Source organism: Lycorma delicatula, chromosome 6 (genome assembly GCF_047948215.1).
Source record: "Lycorma delicatula isolate Av1 chromosome 6, ASM4794821v1, whole genome shotgun sequence".
Taxonomy (NCBI): domain Eukaryota; kingdom Metazoa; phylum Arthropoda; class Insecta; order Hemiptera; family Fulgoridae; genus Lycorma; species Lycorma delicatula.
In genome coordinates, this window is record NC_134460.1 from 162378734 (window position 1) to 162399787 (window position 21054).

Genomic DNA, 21054 nt, shown 5'->3' on the forward strand with positions numbered 1-21054 from the left:
TGATCAAAATAATAACCCCTAATCATTTTTGATGTTGGGTTATATGGATCTGGCTTCCTCACTCCATCCATACAGATGTTAGGACAGTTACGTTTTTTATCCGTAGAGTAGCATATCTACTCATTCCCAATATAATTTATATATTGTGTTGTAATGTACCGATCAGAATAGAATATTTATTTATATACAGACTGAACAATATTAAACTTTCACAAAAGAGTTCTAGAGTGAATCGCACACAATAAAATACGTAGCAAAAACACTGATAAACTCCTACACAAATTTTAGAACAAGAAAAGCAATAGCATCTGGATAATCGACTTTGGTGTCAATAAAAAATCTGTTAGACTTCAAATGAATGTGTGTATTAAACATTTTTTGTAGGTAATTTTTTGAACAAAATGTTAGGTAAAAAAAAATTTTGGATCTAATTTCACCATTTTGACCAAATAATTTTACCTTAAAAGTTATGCGGAATTAAAATTATAATTGAGAAAAAAAGTCAAAATCTTAGTAAAAAAATTTGGGTATCAGATGACCCTCTTGATCAAATGATTTTTTTTTATTGTAAAAATTGTACTACTGTGTTAATTACTAAAACTGCCTTACGTACCTGTTTGTTAAGAGGGGTGGATGCTTGAAATTATGCGGTAATTTTGTTTGTTTTACTGTTTTCCCACGTAATGTTTTTAATACACTTAAACAATAAATCTATGTATTACTTGTTTATCAACCAATTTGAACAAATGATGTCATTTTTTTCATTAAGAAACATAAAATGTAATTTATAAAAAAATAATATTTACGATCGATGATTTTTTTTTTTTTTTTTTTTGTCTTCAGTCATTTGACTGGTTTGATGCAGCTCTCCAAGATTCCCTATCTAGAGCTAGTCGTTTCATTTCAGTATACCCTCTACATCCTACATCCCCAACAATTTGTTTTACATACTCCAAACGTGGCCTGCCTACACAATTTTTCCCTTCTACCTGTCCTTCCAATATTAAAGCGACTATTCCAGGATGCCTTAGTATGTGGCCTATAAGTCTGTCTCTTCTTTTAGCTATATTTTTCCAAATGCTACTTTCTTCACCTATTTGCCGCAATACCTCTTCATTTGTCACTTTATCCACCCATCTGATTTTTAACATTCTCCTATAGCACCACATTTCAAAAGCTTCTAATCTTTTTTTCTCAGATACTCCGATTGTCCAAGTTTCACTTCCATATAAAGCGACACTCCAAACATACACTTTCAAAAATCTTTTCCTGACATTTAAATTCATTTTTGATGTAAACAAATTATATTTCTTACTGAAGGCTCGTTTAGCTTGTGCTATTCGGCATTTTATATCGCTCCTGCTTCGTCCATCTTTAGTAATTTTACTTCCCAAATAACAAAATTCTTCTACCTCCATAATCTTTTCTCCTCCCATTTTCACATTCAGTGGTCCATCTTTGTTATTTCTACTACATTTCATTACTTTTGTTTTGTTCTTGTTTATTTTCATGCGATAGTTTTTGTGTAGGACTTCATCTATACCGTTCATTGTTTCTTCTAAATCCTTTTTACTCTCGGCTAGAATTACTATATCATCAGCAAATCGTAGCATCTTTATCTTTTCACCTTGTACTGTTACTCCGAATCTAAATTGTTCTTTAACCTCATTAACTGCTAGTTCCATGTAAAGATTAAAAAGTAACGGCGATAGGGAACATCCTTGTCGGACTCCCTTTCTTATTAGGGCTTCTTTCTTATGTTCTTCAATTGTTATTGTTGCTGTTTGGTTCCTGTACATGTTAGCAATTGTTCTTCTATCTCTGTATTTGAACCCTAATTTTTTTAAAATGCTGAACATTTTATTCCAGTCTACGTTATCGAAAGCCTTTTCTAGGTCTATAAACGCCAAGTATGTTGGTTTGTTTTTCTTTAATCTTCCTTCTACTATTAATCTGAGGCCTAAAATTGCTTCCCTTGTCCCTATACTTTTCCTGAAACCAAATTGGTCTTCTCCTAACACTTCTTCCACTCTCCTCTCAATTCTTCTGTATAAAATTCTAGTTAAGATTTTTGATGCATGACTAGTTAAACTAATTGTTCTGTATTCTTCACATTTATCTGCCCCTGCTTTCTTTGGTATCATAACTATAACACTTTTTTTGAAGTCTGTTGGAAATTCCCCATTTTCATAAATATTACACACCAGTTTGTATAATCTATCAATCGCTTCCTCACCTGCACTGCGCAGTAGTTCTACAGGTATTCCGTCTATTCCAGGAGCTTTTCTGCCATTTAAATCTTTTAATGCTCTCTTAAATTCAGATCTCAGTATTGTTTCTCCCATTTCATCCTCCTCAACTTCCTCTTCTTCCTCTATAACACCATTTTCTAATTCATTTCCTCCGTATAACTCTTCAATATATTCCACCCATCTATCGACTTTACCTTTCGTATTATATATTGGTGTACCATCTTTGTTTAACACATTATTAGATTTTAATTTATGTCCCCCAAAATTTTCCTTAACTTTCCTGTATGCTCCGTCTATTTTACCAATGTTCATTTCTCTTTCCACTTCTGAACACTTTTCTTTAATCCACTCTTCTTTCGCCAGTTTGCACTTCCTGTTTATAGCATTTCTTAATTGCCGATAGTTCCTTTTACTTTCTTCATCACTAGCATTCTTATATTTTCTACGTTCATCCATCAGCTGCAATATATCGTCTGAAACCCAAGGTTTTCTACCAGTTCTCTTTATTCTGCCTAAGTTTGCTTCTGCTGATTTAAGAATTTCCTTTTTAACATTCTCCCATTCTTCTTCTACATTTTCTACCTTATCTTTTTTACTCAGACCTCTTGCGATGTCCTCCTCAAAAATCTTCTTTACCTCCTCTTCCTCAAGCTTCTCTAAATTCCACCGATTCATCTGACATCTTTTCTTCAGGTTTTTAAACCCCAATCTACATTTCATTATCACCAAATTATGGTCGCTATCAATGTCTGCTCCAGGGTAAGTTTTGCAGTCAACGAGTTGATTTCTAAATCTTTGCTTAACCATGATATAATCTATCTGATACCTTGCAGTATCGCCTGGCTTTTTCCAAGTGTATATTCTTCTATTATGATTTTTAAATTGGGTGTTGGCAATTACTAAATTATACTTCGTGCAAAACTCTATAAGTCGGTCCCCTCTTTCATTCCTTTTGCCCAGCCCGTATTCACCCACTATATTTCCTTCCTTGCCTTCTCCAATGCTTGCATTCCAATCTCCAACTATTATTAATCGATGATTAAAGAATTTTAATGGCTGCTGTTTTTTAATTTTCCAAGGTAAAATTTTCAGATATTTATTTTGTAAAAGACATTCGGTACATATACACCAGATTTTATTCAAATATCTCAATTAGTAATTAAGATATAAACTTTTATCAGAAAACACAAAATGGCAGATGGATGGAAAAAGAAACGATAAAAATGTTCCATGTGAACTTTGATGTCCCAAATCCTTTAAGTTTGGCCTACATCTCAACGAGGGGTAAAAATACATACGGTTACAATCATGCCCCCTGGATGATGGGATAAAAATTCAGGCTGAGACTGGGATATATACAGCAGCCAAAATTCAAATTTTTTGATCGATGAGATTTCAAGTTAAGATGAAAACTACGTAAAAATAATGTAGAATATCCCCCTCCCCTAAATCTTGTTTATTTAAAACTTTAGAATTTTAAATTTCTTTATAAGTATTTTCATCAAACTAAAGCTCTATTCTCTACAACCATTATAAAAGTCAAAAATTCAAAGTGGTAAAACTACCTTCCTTTAATATTTTCTAAAATTTAATGCTACCGGTGAAACATAGAAATTTTTTTTGCCATTTCTGAAGAATTTATATTTGAACAGTCTGGAGTTATTAATCAAACTGCAGAACAATTCTAGATTGTGGGTAACGGTTTTCTTTGGTGGTTGGGTTTCAATTAACCAAACATCTCAAGAACGGGCAGCCTGAGACTGTACAAAACTACACACCTCATTTACATTCATACATATCATCTTCATTCGTCCTCTGAAATAATACCTTACGGTGGTTCTGCAGGCTAAACAGAAAAAGAATGACCGATTCACTTACACATGTACATCTGGAAATTTTTATAATTTTTTATTTCTACTTTTTTATGTTTTTAGATCTCAGGATGAAATGCCAGCATTCCCAAAAAAAAGACAAAAATTCTGAAGCAATGTTTTTATATTTATATTATTTCAGCAGCGATCTCCTAACTTTTTTGTAGTACAAGTTTTATCCCATATATATATATATATATATATATAGAAAGAGAGAGAGAGAGAGAGAGAGAGAGTGAGTGTGAGTGTGTGTGTGAGAGGTGTTTTATTTTAATCACTCCAGCAGACAATTTTCTCATAAACTACGCATAACAAAAAAATTACCTAAACAAAAGTTACTCAGATTAAAGAGGAGGGTAACTCGTGGTGACATTGGATTTGACCTTGACCTTATTTCAAGGTTAACATGATTATTTTCAATTGGAATGACCTATTTTTGACCCCACCTATGAAAAGAGCAGAAAATTTTACTTTACTTTGTATTGTGCACAGTTTACGAGAAAACTCGTAAACTGGAGTGATTGAAATGAATCCTGTGTATGGGTGGGTGTATCTAGTCAAAAATCAAATTATTATTTATACTACTTCTTTGACATACCCCCAAGTATCACTTTGCGTATCCCCTGGGGTACACGTACCTCACTTTGGAGACCTCAGCCTTATAGCTATAGCTGGGAAAGTGAAAGAAAAAAAAGGAAGAAATTATCTATATCTGAGTATAATTAACTAGGATATGGTGGTGTGTTGCATGGAGAAGGAACAATAGGCTGCTTCTTTCCATCAAAATTGTCCCAAAATTTTAATTGTAAGACATTTCTGCCTTTACACCTCCTATGTTGGCCAAACGTAAGGGGCTGATTCAGGGAATCAAAGTAAACAAAAAATAATGCAGACAATTGCCCCATCTTGCTTTATTTTCCCTCTGTTTGCTATTTTGTATTTTTTCAATAAAAATTAATATCTTAAGAAGGGACCAGGATATTTTAATGAAATTTTGTATATATGTACCAACATCTTTTAATCTCAGCGATTAAGATTTTTTAATCATTAATACCTCTGTAAATACTAGTTTTATTAGATAAATTGTTAAGTCTTACTGTAAATAAAATAACATCTCGTGTATTCAAATCGACCGATAAGCAGCTGTAATATGACTGAAATCCTGGGTTCGAATCCCAGTTGTGCATGACATTTTTCATACGCTACAGAAATTTCATTTTTCCATATCCCATGCCCAAGCCTCAAACTTGTGTGGTGGTGGTGGTACCATCAAGCCCAAAAAAAGGTGTTAAAGCAGAACGCATAAATTATGCGTGAAACAGGTATAAAATTGAGAGACTGAATATGTTTTCAATATGCACCCCCTAAAGATAAGTGGGTAAGATGGTATAAATATTTCACATCTATTACTTTTCTTATAATGTTAAACAAATGTTATATTAATGCACAAGATTTAATTGAAATGTTGCTTATAAGGGAAATAAATATATAAGAGTTAATAATTTTTACAAGAGGTAATATTGCCACATTTGTACCGATTAGTGAAATATTGCCAGAACCTCTAGGAACATTCTGTAAAATCCACTTACTAAATTTGTTATCTAATTACATTAATTATTTCATAATTTTTTTGATCAATTTTAAATAAAAATATCAATAACATTTAAAAGCCCAATGATATATTTGAATTAAAGGTATTGTGAAGGGTGAAGCTGAGAAAGTTCTACAACACTTTGCGGACTTTTTTTTATTTTACAAGCCAAGATAAATATAAATTGATTATTTTGAAAAAATGAAATTTCTACTCCTGCAATAATTAAGAAAACTGGTAAGTTAGAACCAAAAAAGTAAGGATACTTTAAAACAGACTTTTTTAATTTTAAATAATTTTTTATGTATTTCAAATGTGATTATTAAAATGTTTTTCTTTCTCTTTTTATAAGAAAGTAAGTAAAGTAATAGTTATGATAATTCCCAACTTTATCACCTAGAGAAGGGCCAAATTTTAAGGTTTTTGCAAATGCCCAGATCATTCAGAATCATTTCATCAGTTTCTTTTGTTTGACACTTACAAATTATTTACTTTTAATTCAGGTGTTTAATTTTGTTTTATGTTTTAACAGGAATACCGTATGCACTTAAACAGGCTGGTTTTGGTTTTGGCCTATTGTTACTTGGTTTTATAGCATTAGTTACCGATTATTCATTAATATTAATGGTAAGATCGGCTCACATCAGTTCTTCATTTTCATATCAAGGTTTAATGCAAGCTGCATTTGGTAATCCTGGTTTTTATTTATTGACGTTTCTACAGTTTACTTATCCATTTATCGGTAAGTATATGCAGCATCTGCTTATATCTCTTGCTCTTAAATGTTGTTTAGTGTAAGCTCTATAACAGCTTTTCATAAAGAAATTTCTCAATTATGAAGGAACCGGTCAGTCCCTTCAAATTCCTATACCAGTCTGTGTATTTTAGAAAAATTAAAAGCAAGACTTCCCTATAAAAAAAAATTATATTTTTCCTATGAAAAATATGTATCCACAACTATCTTTGAATCAATAGAAGCGTGTTTTTCAAAGGTTAATGGCCTTTGATATGGTATTGATCCTCGGTATCGGTTTACGGTATGATGGTATTTCAACTACTTGAATAGAAACAAGTTATACCGGATTGCAATTCCTAGTCTACTCCTTTTAATGAGTTTTATAAATAACCTGCTAAATTACAAGGAACAGCACAGTACATCTCCCTTTGCTTTGTATAGGCCGTAAATGTTGGCTTAAAATCAGGCAGTGTAATAACCCATGAGGAGATGCGTATCGTACTATACTGCAGTTCTCATTAAGAAATTCTTGAGGTTTTGTAATTTGTCTAACGACTTCATAGGTTATCCATGACTAAAAAAACATGCTGAATGTTATGATCGATGCTAAAATAAGTCGGAGGTGCTGTTCATTTTGAGGTCGAATGAACGTTCATGATGATCATAGCAGCTGGCCATCTGTAATAACAGATGATCGATTGAAAGAGTTGATGAAAAAAATTTGAGAATACTGGTGTTTCACCATTTCATAATTATCTTTGATGTTTCAGATCATTGATTTGTGTAGTTTTGACTGAAAAATTAGGTTTCCGTAATTATGTATTGATTCTTATAGTTATAGGTTTATTTTTGCCCTTAGGTTTATTTGTAATACGTATTAATTCTGTCATTTTAAAAATGTAATTAATTGTTTTCATTTGTTTCAGCTATGGTCAGTTATAATGTTGTTGTTGGCGATACAGTAACTAAGGTTCTAATTAGAATATTTAATCTGAAACCGTGGTCTTTATTAGCACGCAGAGATTTTGTTGTGTTTTTAGCGACAGTATTTATTACTATACCATTATGTTTATTCAGAGATATGGCAAAACTGGCTCGTGCTTCTTTAATATCTTTATTTTTTGTAGTATTTATCTTAGTTGCAATTATTATACGTCTTTTTACATTCAGCCACCGTGTTACGTATGTATTGATACATTTATATTTATTTTTTTTATTTTAAGTTTATTTTTATACATTTTAAACCTATCCGTGGCTTAACAGAAATAAAAATCACTAAGCTAGGAAGTTCTTAGCGATCTTTAACAGAAAAAAAAACATCTGCTAGTAATAGGTTTATTTTAGAAAATGTGAAAAGACTTTTATTAATGTTTAAAAGAATACAAAAGATACATTTGAAAACTGAAACACATAATTCTATTTTTAATCATAAATTACTGAGAAACAACACTGTTGACTATATGCAAGTTGTACATGATATGCTAATATACAGTATTACATATTAGCATTGATGCTACGCTGTACAGTTTTATAGATGGCTACAAATGTTGTTTCTAAAATTTTGTAGTTTTAATAATGGAGTTGCATCTTTATTGTAAAAAATTTTATTCTCTTTATATTAACATATTTTTTCCTAGTGAAAGTTGTACAAGTTATTGATAAAAAAATTTTTTTAATATTTTCAAAATTTTGTAAAGCCTAAACTATTAATCAGATGGAAAAGTAACTTTTCTGTAAAATAGTTATTCTCCAAATTTTATTTTCCATTAATTTCTTTTTTTGGTAAAGTTAAGCAGACAAAGATGTTAACAGTATCAATTTTTACAATCAAATTCTAATATGTAAAAATAATTTAAAAACAAAAAATCTAATTTTGATTAAAAACAAAAATTTAATTGTATAAATTCATTTCAGTATACCTCATACTACTTACAAAGTATGATTGCATCATATTGAACATTTTTCTATGTGAGAATTTTTTTTTTAATTTTGAAATATGAGCTAAAAACAAAGATTGGTTTTGTGTACTAAAAACAAAGCTAAAAAAAGAAAAAAAATTAGATTTCGGTCTTAAAACATTGTAAAATAGTCAGTTAGGTTAACTGATTAAGTCATTAACTTTACATTAGAAACTAATGTAAGTTCAGGATTACAGTACAGATACATTCAGTAATCATGCTTGTGATTTTATAGAAAAAGAAAACATTTTTTATAAGTGGAACTAAAGATATATTTTTGAAAATTAAGATGTATTTCAGGGGAATAAACCTGAGATCTTAAAATCAACCAACTTAACAAGTTACATGTTTAAGGATTAATATTAATTATATATTTGTATTGATCAAATCTTAATTATTTTTTTACACACACATATGTGTGTGTGTGTGTGTGTGCGCACGCGCACATGTGTAAAACTTTTTCAGTTATGTCAATAAAAATTCCATTTTCAGCTTAAGGAAGAACCAGGAACCGTTTGTAATGTTTTTGGAATAAGACGATTAATTTTTGAGTATGACATAATCAAATTTTTTTTTAATAATTCAATTTAACTGCATTTGGTATGTGATGCAGGTTTTAAGAAAAGTCAGTGCAGCTTTACTTTTCACTTGACACGCTTTGACGTTAAAAATTGCATGTAATAAATGGAAGTAATGGGTTTTTCTCTTTTAGGATAAATTCACATTAAGATTTTAAATTTTTATTTATGTAAGATTTCTTGGTTAAATGGCTTGTATGACATTCCAGAGAACATTTCAGGAATTTTTTGTAATTTATTAAAATGTATGTGCAGCATTCTTCACTAGCTGTTTCAAGATAAGATTTTGTATCTATTTTGCAATTTGTATGAGTAGAATTTTTAACACAAATTCACCCGCATGCTAAATCAGAATATTTACTAGTGTTAAAACAAGTAAGCTTATAATTCTTAGAAGGTTAAAAGAAATAGCTAATATGCAAACAGTTTAATCTTACTATTTTATAAATGTTGTAAATGATACTTATATAAGTTATTAAAATTTTATATGAGATGTTATCCAAAAAGTAAGTTTCAGAGGGCTATATTAAAAAAGTTCAAGAATGTACTCGTGTAAAATCTTTATTTGTTTTGAAGAATAAATCTTATTTTAATTTTCTACAGTTACTATCATTATTGAGAGCTCTGCATCTAAAATATTTTTAGATACTTAGTTTAGATGTGTTTTAATTACAAAAAATATTTAATTAATCTTAAAATAAAATATTGTATGTTAAGAATAAACTCACTTTTGTTTCTGATAAAACTCACTCGTGAGGAAATAAGTTTAGGTCTATAAAGCATAAATTTTGCAGCTTTTAGCACGCTTTGATATCTTTTGATACAATTTATTTAAATTATTCTGAAAAAAAATTATTTACGTATTATTTTGTGTTTTTCTGTATAGTTACGATTGTTATTTATTTATGAAAGACACAGATCAAGTTGAAAATGTGATCTTTGGAGCGACAAGAGATCATAAAAACAGAGTTGATATTTATGTGTGGAGTTTTCATTGCTAATCACAAACTCACTATTTTGAAACTCATATTAGCTTTTCTACCAAATCTATTTGTTTGAGCATTTGTATTATATACAGTATATGTTGGTTTGCATTTATACTTTAAGAAAGTTTAAAGAAAATAATATACAGATCAAAACAAAGTTAAAATAAAATGTTTTCTCTATTAACGAATTTATTTTCTATTTTGGTAATGTAATTTTTGTTTTAAATCTTATTGAATATTAAATAAGAGTAAATTTTAAAAGTATTATGTTTTTTAAATAACAGGGTGGTCCATTTTTATCATTTTGGGTGTTTGAATAAACTTTTTATTGATGTATCTGAACTTCTTTCAGATTGTACTTGCCTTTTTAAGCAAATATTTATTTGATTTTTAATATACATTTTTGTTTGTATATCTTTAATTATCTAAAATATAGCATTGTACATAGATTTGTATTTTTGTTTTGATTAAACTTAAAACATGTCTGAATGGTTTAAAAACATTTTTGAGGTAAGGTGGATTTATTGCGTTAAAATATTCAGTATTAATTTTTTTTTTTAATAAAATTAAATATTTATAAAATAATATAAATGTTATTTATTACATAAAGTATTCAGTTTAAAAATGATCAACTTGGCCCTTTTAAAAAAAATCCAAATAAAAAAGGAGATTATTTGTTATTAAAAAGATAACACAATATATATCAATTCCACCCTCACTAAATCCTATACCAGAAATTTAAGTAAATAATAGAAATAATGTACGAGCAGAGATTGGTTTTTGAAGGTCATATTTAAGATTGATTGATAAATAGAATCCCTAAGAAGATCCTCCTCCTCTTTTATCTAGGAAGAAAAACTAAACATATAAATTTAAAAAAAAACTTAAAGAGGAATAGAAATTCCAGACTTAGAATGTTGGGAATCAATCAAGAAAAATTTTAAATAAATCTTAGAAAGTAGGGGTTTCTATGAACAAGAAGCTCTAATAAAAAGTTATACTAATAGACTTCAGTGAAAGATTTAAAAAGTAGTAGTGACTTGAAAGATAGAGAAAGATGCTAAGAAAAATGTTAAACATGGTCCATAGTTAGCCAAAATTGAAAAAAACCTTTAAAAATATTTTTTTTAATAATTATTATTAATATCAGATTAAGACTGGGAATAAAAATGTAGCAAGTGAAGACATAAATCAACAGTTTTTAGTTAAGATAATATATTTTTTAGCATATTTATAATTTTTTTCTTATTAATTAGTTATTGTTTACTTACAGACCTTTTCATGGAATTAATTCTTGGCAAGCATTCAATTGGGGTATTATTCCAGCTATTGGAATAATGGCTTTTGGTAAATATTAATGCATAATTTATAAAACTATTTTATTTCCTTATGTTCTGTAAACAGCTATTATTTTACACATGTAGTATTTTAATTAAAGTGGAAGTTTATATAAAAAATAAAACGTATAAGTTATTACTATTATGTTCATTTCATGGATGATCTCACAAAAATGTAAAAATTATCATTTTGATCGAGGAATGTTACAGATATTTTTCATTTTTAGTATATATATATTTTTTTAATCTGTAACATTCATTGATAGCGGAACCATACATTATTATATGGAACAATACATAACACTATTATGTGTTACCACTATTATTATTGTGGAAATTACATTCACTTTACTCGCTTGTCTTGATTTCTTTGGCCTCAGAGATGGTAGTGACTTATTCTGGATTGAGTTTGGTTTCTGGGCCATTATATATATTTACCCAAGATTGGCACCTGTCACATAAACAAGTAACCACCAACAAAACTCGGTGGTTGCTGGAAAATTGATGCACTCTGTTTGGTTATAAAAATCATGCACACATACTTGGTAGTGGTGCTGTACTCTGCCAAGTTTTACCGCAGGCATCTGAAATGTAATACACACTAGATCGTAACAATAGAACAAATGTCACAAAAAGTGACTGGTGCTGTCATCTTGGAGTTTAATTCTCCTACTACTAACATTCCAAAACTCATTGACCTATATCCTCTGTTTTTCTATCTGTCACTATTGTTATGGTGTCAAATATGCCTGCTATATCAACGCGTCTATAACAACCTGCAGTAATTGAATTTTTAACAGCAGAAAAAGTGAACGCTAGGGTCATTCATCATCGTTTAAAAGATGATGAAACTATTGATGAAACTATTGATTGAACTATTGTGAGTAAGCGGGCAATAAAATTTTGTGCAACAGAAGCTGATAAAGCGAATAATGAGGATGAATCTCACAGTGATCACCTGATTTTTGTGACTGATGGAGGTGGATGAATCATTTAAAAATGACTGTTCATCGTACAACGCATTGCCACCCAGACAGGCATATCAAAAGAATGAGTATGACACAGTATTGTACAACTGGGCTACTGTAAAATCAATTTGCAGTAGTTGCCACCTAAAATCGCAGAAAAAAAAAAACAAAAAAAGAAATGTTGTGAGCAACTTGTGAAATATTATCATGACTAGGGAGATGACTTAAATAATCAAAAAAAATTCTTGTGTTTCAAGAATCAAAACTCTTCTTTCAAAAAAAATCTTGTGTTTTGGGATTCCAAAGACGTGTACATGATCAACTATTTGGAAGCTGGGTAACTTATGTGTGATACACTAAGATATTAAAATACCTTAGGAGACATGTTGTGTTTGATCACCCACAGAGCCGATAATTTTGCAACATGATAATGTTCGGCCACACTCACCATGTGCAACTACCAAGGTAAAAAGTGAAATTTTAATTTATTTCACACCATCCTACTTACCCTATTCACTGGATATGATGCCCTTTGATTTTCCATATCTTTTCATAATTTAAAAGAGATATTAAGGGTATTAATTTCATATGGCTGATGATTAACTGAAGAATGCAATGTTAGGTCTTGGTTCAAGGAAAAACTACTAACATTCTTCATTGAAGGAATGAAAAAACTGGTTCATGTTGGGAGAAATGTGCAGCTGTAAATGGTGACCATGTAGAAAAATAAATATACATTTTTATAGCAAATAGAATGGACTTTTATTCCATATTTGTTTCATTTGCGAGTTATGAGTGAATGCATTGCATTTCAGCTCCTCATATTTTTCAGAAAAAATATAGTAGGATACTTTTTATTGATATTTTATGATGACTTAGAACACAATACTTTTAGCATAAGGTTTAATATATTTAAATTTGTTTTAATAAAAGCAAAATAATACAAATAAGAGTAAAGATATTTGTAAATTTTAATCATTATGGAAGGATTAACTTTAATTTTTTTGTAAAATCTATAAAAGCTGAGTAACAAATTGGTAATTTTTATTTGCATCAAATCTTAATATACTCTTTTTAGTATTAGTTAATGCAGTAGTCTGGAATAAATAAATTTATAAAATATTTAACTCTAAAACTGAAATAAATAGATTATTTTTAAATAAAAATTAATTATTATTGAAGTATGTATTGATCGAACTGGAGAAAACTAAGAATGTGTTCACAATTTAATTCATATCCAATTTACAGTTGCATAAAATGGTATGCATATTAATTAAGATAAATAGCTATAAATTTCATTATAATAGTAACAGTTTTAGAATGTCTTCTCTTTTGTCCTTAATTATATAAAATGTTATAAAGCATCTAATTCTAATCCCTCCAGAAATGCTTTTTTGACATGATCTTAACAAATGAGTAAAAATGATTAAAGAATTGGAAGTAGGATTTTGTGTTAGGAAATTATATCAATTTTTAATTAGTAAGTTTACACAACTTAGATTGATAGTATTATTCTCATGAATAATGAATAGAATGCATTGTAGATTTATAAAAGTTTCTTGGAAGGGGAGATACAAGCCATGATTATCTTCTCTGTGTTATTAATTTGCTACTAATGATCTTTTTTCGCCTTCCTCTCTAATATCAAAACTTTTAATTAACACATTACAAAACTGAAGCAAGTAAATAATAAGTAATTTCACAAAATTTATTACTCTCTAATGGATATAGTGGTTCTGTTAGTTTTTATTTTGTGATTATCTCTTATAACGTCTTCCATAATTAGTCTTTTAATTAAAGGCTTACTTTCAAGTGTTTTGCTTTTAATAACATTATCTTTTTACACTATTACAGTATAAATAGACAAATGCATCATCTTATTAACAGTGATGATTTGCTAACTAGGTGACAGGCCCTACAAGTTTGTGATGTATGAAAAAATCATAATTTTTGTAAGTTCGTACGTAGAAAATGGATTTAGATAGAGCATTATAAAGGGTGATTCTAAATTGCACAACAATCTAGGGAAAATGATTCTATCGCCAAAAATAAGAAAAAAAGTTTGCGTAAACATAGGTCAGAAAACAGTTTCTTAGTGAGTTTCAGGTCGTTAAACATTTATCCCTTCTTTCTGCTCCCTCTGTGGAGTGGATAATTATGTTCAACTTTAATTAGAAACAAAACATGCAAACTGGATCGGAAAAGCGATACGATTTTAAACGGAACAATTTTCATCAATGTTTGAACAACATAATGTAAATGAAAACAAATAGAAAACTTATCACTAATAGAAAGAAATGAATAAAAAATTGATTTAAGAAAATAAAAATCACATATTTTGTTTTTTTATAAAAATTATTAAATATCAAAACGGTTACTAGATAGAGCGGCAAACATTTTTTCAAAGCAGTCGCTTAAGGTGGCCGCCATTCTGTTCAGTGCATAGTTCAGCTCAGCGAATCCATGCTAGCCAAGCACATCTAACAGTATCATTATTATTCCTATTAGTAGCTCCAGCTTCTATTATATGATGTCTCAGTTCTTGTGTGCTGGAAGTGGAGTTGGAGTAGATTAACGATTTCATCCAACCCCAAAGGAAAACGTCTGCTGGCGTGAGATCGGGAGATTGAGATAGCCATTTTACTGGTTCATTTTGACCAATCCACTACTTACTAAATGTCTTTTTTAAATAATTCATCACATCATGACAGTAATGAGCAGGTGTGCCATCATTGAAAAACTACATCTGCACTATCTGCAAGCGGAATATCTTCCAAGAGTTTCATCAGATTTGTTTGTAGAAAATGTAAGCACTGCTCTCCATTGAGCCTTGGTGGTAAGAAAAAAGGGGCTTTGAGATTATCACCAAAAAGACCATACCGCATAATAAACAAAAAAGTGCGTTGAAAATGATTTGTAGCAGTCTCGTGGGTCCAAGTGTGAGTGTTTTGATCATTTATAATACCATTTCTTGTAAAAAAAGATTCATCAGTAATTAGAATATTACTTAGGAAAAATGAATGTTCACATTTTGTAATTGATCATAGACTGAATTTTATCTGTTTATCAAAATCAGGTGGTACTAACTCTTATACACACACGTGTTGTGTGGAGTCAGTATAATTGTTGCTCCTGTAACATTTGCCACACAGTTGATTGTGAAACATCAAAGCGATGTGACAGCCTTCTGGTGATTGAGGTGGAAGATGATCGTACTGCATTCAATATTGCTTCTTCAGCGTTGTCATTTCTCACAACCAGCATTGAATGGTTACCTGTTTCTCATACTCATACCTGTTTCTCGAACTCACCTTACCAAAGCTTCAAATGTTTTACAATCCAGTATTCTTCAATCTGGATAATTTTCCTGGTATTCATACGTAGCAGCCAATCCATTTTTATTTACTTTGCCATTAATTAACAATATGTCCTTCAACTCTCCAAATGAAAACAAATTTTTGGTATCACCCATTGTGAATGACCGACCAAACAACAACAGCACAAACATCATGCAAATGAATATTCAAATGCTAGACGCTAAACTTAATTGTTGATGAGCTGTTATTGCCAACCTACAAAAAAATAAAAATTTTTAATACGTTTTAGAAGGAACTTTTTCAAATTTATTTTTAGCATATGTATGTAAATTGTTCTGTTTAAAATCGTATCACTTTTACAATCTAGTTTGTGTGTTTTGTTTCTGATTAAAGTTTGAACTTCTGAAATTTTTATTTAATTTTAATAAAGTTATTTACATCAATTTTCTGAGGATTAACTTCTCTATAGAGTTATTAGAAATTTTTATTTGTTTATTGATAAATTAATAAAGTTATTTTATTCCAAACCTAAATAAATGTATTTTCTACAAAACCTTTTTGTGTTTTACTCCAATTTTTCTTAAAACTTAACTGAGTATTTGTACCTCAGAAATTTTAGTTCGGTATAATTTCACACAGGGAACAGAAAGCAGGCTAAATGTTTCACAAGCCAAAACTCCGTAATAAACTGTCTTTTGCCTATGTTTATTTGAAAATTTTTTCTTATTTTTGGCTGTAGAATCATCTCCCAAGAGATTGCCAGTAATTTGGAATCACCTGTACATATCAGGTTCTACAACCGGTTTACTTTAAGGATTCTGATTAGTGTTACTTTAATGTTTATTCATTCAGAGCTTCTGTTCAGTGTTATCATCATTATGCTCTTCCAGTTAATCCCAGAGATAGATCAGCAGCTTTCATTAATTTCTGAAACTTATTTGTTCATTCTAAATCATGTTGTTATCCTATTCTCTTCCTGTAACATCTTCAGGCACATTCTTTGCCATTTCTTCTTAATTTTTCACCATGTCTCATGATTTTCCCCCCCAATGAAGACTCTTTCAGCTACTCTTTTTCCCCAGTTTTTTTATTTAGATATATGGATATCTCATTCCACTTTGCCCTATTCATTCTTAATCCCTAATATCCCTAATCCTTAATCCTTAATCCCTAGTATATACTACTACCTTACTTATTATTTATCTAAATATTCTGTAGGAATTTCATTTCATTTGTCTATATTTTTTTAACTTATGTCCAGATTTTGAAACCGACCCATGTCTATCATAGGGTGGGTGCAGTCATTTTTAAAGATTTTCTGTACTTAATTGTTGTATTTAGTACTAATATTGTTTAGCTTCCCAAAATTAAAGTATCTGATGTGGAGACATAGATTATTGAAAAATTATCGTAGAAGAAATCAGATCTTAAACTACATTAGCATCGAGAAAACAGGTATAAAAAAAAAATATCCTTATATCTTAGCATTGGATACAATGGACCTCTAAAGCCTGCATAACGGTGTCGAGGTAAGGGACCTAATAAAAAGGAAGGTTATGATTAATAGGAAAAGATGAACTGGTGTTTATATTTTCTCTTTTTGGGTATCAAGGGAACACAAAATTAAAAAATCTAATAACCTCACCCAAAAGAGCACTTTAAAGCTTCCAAACCCTTCTCCTGGCAATAGACCTTCATATTATTCACAATTCTTCACGATATCATGATACACTTACCCAGGATGGGAGTGACACATTGATTTGTATGACTACATTAACTGGCTTAAATAACTTAAATAAATACTGTAACATATTGCTTTTTCTTGTAGCTATTATTGAGCTACCCTAAAACAGGATTTCTTTTGGAAAATTCTGAATCTTGAATAAGAATTGTTATAGGCATAGTTTATAAATATCTTTGCCACCACTGTATTTATGTATCAGGTTTTGCCTTTATATAAAATGCATATATATTTTTTTTTATTAAATTATGTCTTTAAACAAGTTTTTAAGTGCTATTATTTCTTGTGAAAAGCATAAATGAGGTTAGACAAAACCAGAGGATCTAGAGTCAAGTTGATGAGGTCTGTAGTAAAATTACTATCATGTGAAACAGAAAAATTAATGATAAAAAGAAAACAGTTGAAGATTACTGCTCGTATTGCCAGCTTATTAATAAGGCTGAAGTTGTAAATTTAATCTAAAAGCTGTTTTTTTTTTTTTTTTTTTAGTTAGTATAGTGCTCACAAACTGTTATTTATAATGCTATTATAAGACTTATTTTTATTTTATTAATTTTTATGATGTTTATTGTGATTTCAGCATTTATGTGCCACCATAATGTATTCTTACTCTATAGTTCTATTGAAGCAGCTGATCAAACTAGATGGGATAAAGTAACCCATTATTCTGTTTTCACTAGTTTTATTGTATCTGTACTGTTTGGTGTAACTGGTTATGCTACATTTAACAGTTTTGTTCAAGGTAAGCTAGCTAATATTATATTTTCAACATTTTATAGTTTTAAAAAAGACTGTTTAATAATAATTATTATTTTATAAAAATTAAATATTTGTATAAAACTTTCCAAATCCTTCACTAATGGCTCATTTTTTTTTATTATTATTTTTTTTTTTATAGAAAATAATATGTTTCTATAATATTTTTTTTATAATAAAATAAAATTTTATAAATTTATAAAAAAATTACCCTTGATGAGTTCAACTTGTACGTCTTCTCAGTTCTATTAAAACCCTTGTCATATGGTCACTCTTTTGTTCTCGTGTTCAATTTTTGTGTTTCTGTTATTTATTATTTACTCTAATGTTATTTAAAGTTGATATAATACTTATTTTAAAGATTACTGGAATGTGAGTGTAGTGTACTTCTAGATTTGTGTCTGTACAACTTGAGTTTTACTATTATTTTGACTCCATGTCTGATCCCAATTCAGTTGATAATAGTCGTGCACTATTATCGTGCATTACTGATATCCCCTCCAAAAAAACACATGACACTTTGACCATGGTAACACACAGGACTTTAACCGTGGTACGGTTTTCGATTGAAAATTTGAGTAACGATGCGGGTTACTTAGTTGTTTGCATTTTTCGATAGGGATTCCATTTTAATACAAGACATATTGTTTTTATCCTACAACGAATTCTACAGGATGAATTCAGTAAAATACGAAACACTATTAGGAATATTATTTAAAAATAGGTTGTGATGCATTTTGTTTATCACAACTGTTTTGTTGAGATCTAGTACATAAATAGTTTGCAAAATAAAATTAGTTCAACATAATTATGTTTAGGCGAAGAGTTACATACAGAAAAAATGTCTTATATTGAAATATAAAAGAAACTTCACGTAGTAGGAAAATGGTCGAATGAAAGTTTAAGTCAGATATAATATGTTTTGATTTCATTTTTTGCATAAAGTTGAAGATGGAATTGTCCATAGAATTTCATTTCGAATTAATAAAAATATCTTATATTGAAATGAAAAAGAAACTGTATGTTGTAGGCAAATTGTCGAATGAAAGTTTAATCCACTATGTAGTGAAAATATTATACTTCTAATAAATTATTGTTATTAGTCAACATCTGCTATTGAATTGGCTACATTTAGGTCTTTCTTCAAAAGGTTCAAATTCCGGTCATACTTTTGTGAAACTGAGAATAAATTAAATTTAATAGCAAGAATAAAATGTGATAAATAATAATTAATGGAAAAACATGAAATTAAAATAACAAATTTGAGTATTATTTAATACACACAAATTGTAGAACTAGATATTTAAGGGACAATGCAATAATCACTGAAATATTTGGTAATTGGTATTTTTTCCAAAAACTGGAAAATAAATCGGCTAGGAGTGCAGGATTTAATACCGTTTTATAACTTTTGGTAAATAAGCTTCCATCGATATTAAATTACAAAATTTTAGTATTTCTGCTTACTGAAATGTATATAAAGGTACATTGATAAAATTTAACAAGAATTATAGTATTAAAATAATATAACTTAAGTAAATAATGGTTCATAAATAAGGTTTGTTGCAATACAGGCTAGTTATTCCTAGTAATAGGAGTAAATATTTTAAACAATTTTCTGAGGTAGTTTTTTTAAGAAAAATAAAATAATACTTTAAATCATATTTCCATTTTTTAATATAATGCACATCATTTAAAATAGCACCCCTTGATTGAAGATATAACCTTATATATACATGCTGCTGTATATTATACCTAATATATATATTATTGAAGTTATTATTTGCGAGCACTATTGTATCGGCCGATCGGTTGGACCACTCACAAGTCTGAAGTCTGAATGTTTTTAGAGTATTAACTGTGGGACTTTGATACGCTCTAATAAAAAAACAAGAATGCTAATCAAAAAACTGTTTTGCACATAAGATTACATTTTTTTTCAGGATACTTAACGCAAATCACATATCCAAAATCATTCTTTTTTATTTAAGAAAATGAATTTGAAAGAACGGAGTTGAAAAAGCCTATTTTAAAGATTAAAAAGGTAGCGTTGCCGCCTCTCTGTCATATTTGCCAGAGGGGGCACTGACAACACTTGAGTCTCCATGGAGGATATGAACAAGTATAAGTTGGGAAACTGGAAGGTCTATCAAACTTTAAAAGGTACAGTTAATGCAAGGTACGAATACCCATTGGTGCTGTATAACAGTAGTTTTCATATCATTGTAAATCAGAATTTGCAAGGACTGCTTTAAAAACCAGCCGATTTGGTTGTCCTTTAAGTCGGACAGAGTAAGGTGCTAGTAGCTGGTTCTGTCTATACCAAAGTGATAGCTCAGTGCATTTAACAAGTATGCTTGCAATAGGGCGTGATCTAAAGTCACCTAAAGATACGGCAAGACAAAGAAAAGTGTGTCGTACAACAACCAGCATTTTAAGCACGGAATGATGCGCTGAAGAGTAGGCAATGCAACCGTAATCCAGATGACACAAAACTAAAGAATAATAAAAGTGCAACATACATGATCGGTCAGCTCCCTATTTGGTGTTGCCAAGGACTCATTTTTAAACATCTCGCTTTTAACTGTTTTATGTTTTACCCGCTAAAAAGCAAACTAAAAATTTTAATGTCAGGAGAGATAGCAGTTGGCTCTCTGTTGAGAAGGATAGGTGGAATAAAAGGATCTCGTAGGCAAGAAAAGACAACACATTTTGTTTTCTCAGGTGAGAGTGAAGTCAGTGACTTTGGATCAAGCTTCAAGGGAAGATATAATATTCTGTAGCTGTAGTAGTTGTGGCTATGATATATGTGGTTTTGATACGTGTAGCAAAATCATCAACAAATAGAGAACATGAAACAGGTGGCTGCACGTGTTTAGTAATACTGTTGATGGGTATAGTAACAAGATGACACTTAATTCAGTTCCTTGGATCGCTTCATTTTTCCAGGATGATGCTACTTG

The 21054-nt window shown here is 29.8% G+C and overlaps 1 protein-coding gene across 2 annotated transcripts in view; it reads left to right on the plus strand.

The window, feature by feature from the left end:
• The window catches only part of LOC142326439 (putative sodium-coupled neutral amino acid transporter 11), a 105303-nt gene that overhangs the window by 72214 nt on the left and 12035 nt on the right, over positions 1 to 21054 (plus strand). For both annotated transcript variants that reach the window (XM_075368939.1, XM_075368940.1), the window contains exons 4-7: positions 6247 to 6456; positions 7377 to 7632; positions 11246 to 11319; positions 17916 to 18077. In XM_075368939.1, the coding sequence (XP_075225054.1) occupies positions 6247 to 6456; positions 7377 to 7632; positions 11246 to 11319; positions 17916 to 18077 (702 nt within the window). The remainder of the gene's footprint in view (positions 1 to 6246; positions 6457 to 7376; positions 7633 to 11245; positions 11320 to 17915; positions 18078 to 21054) is intronic.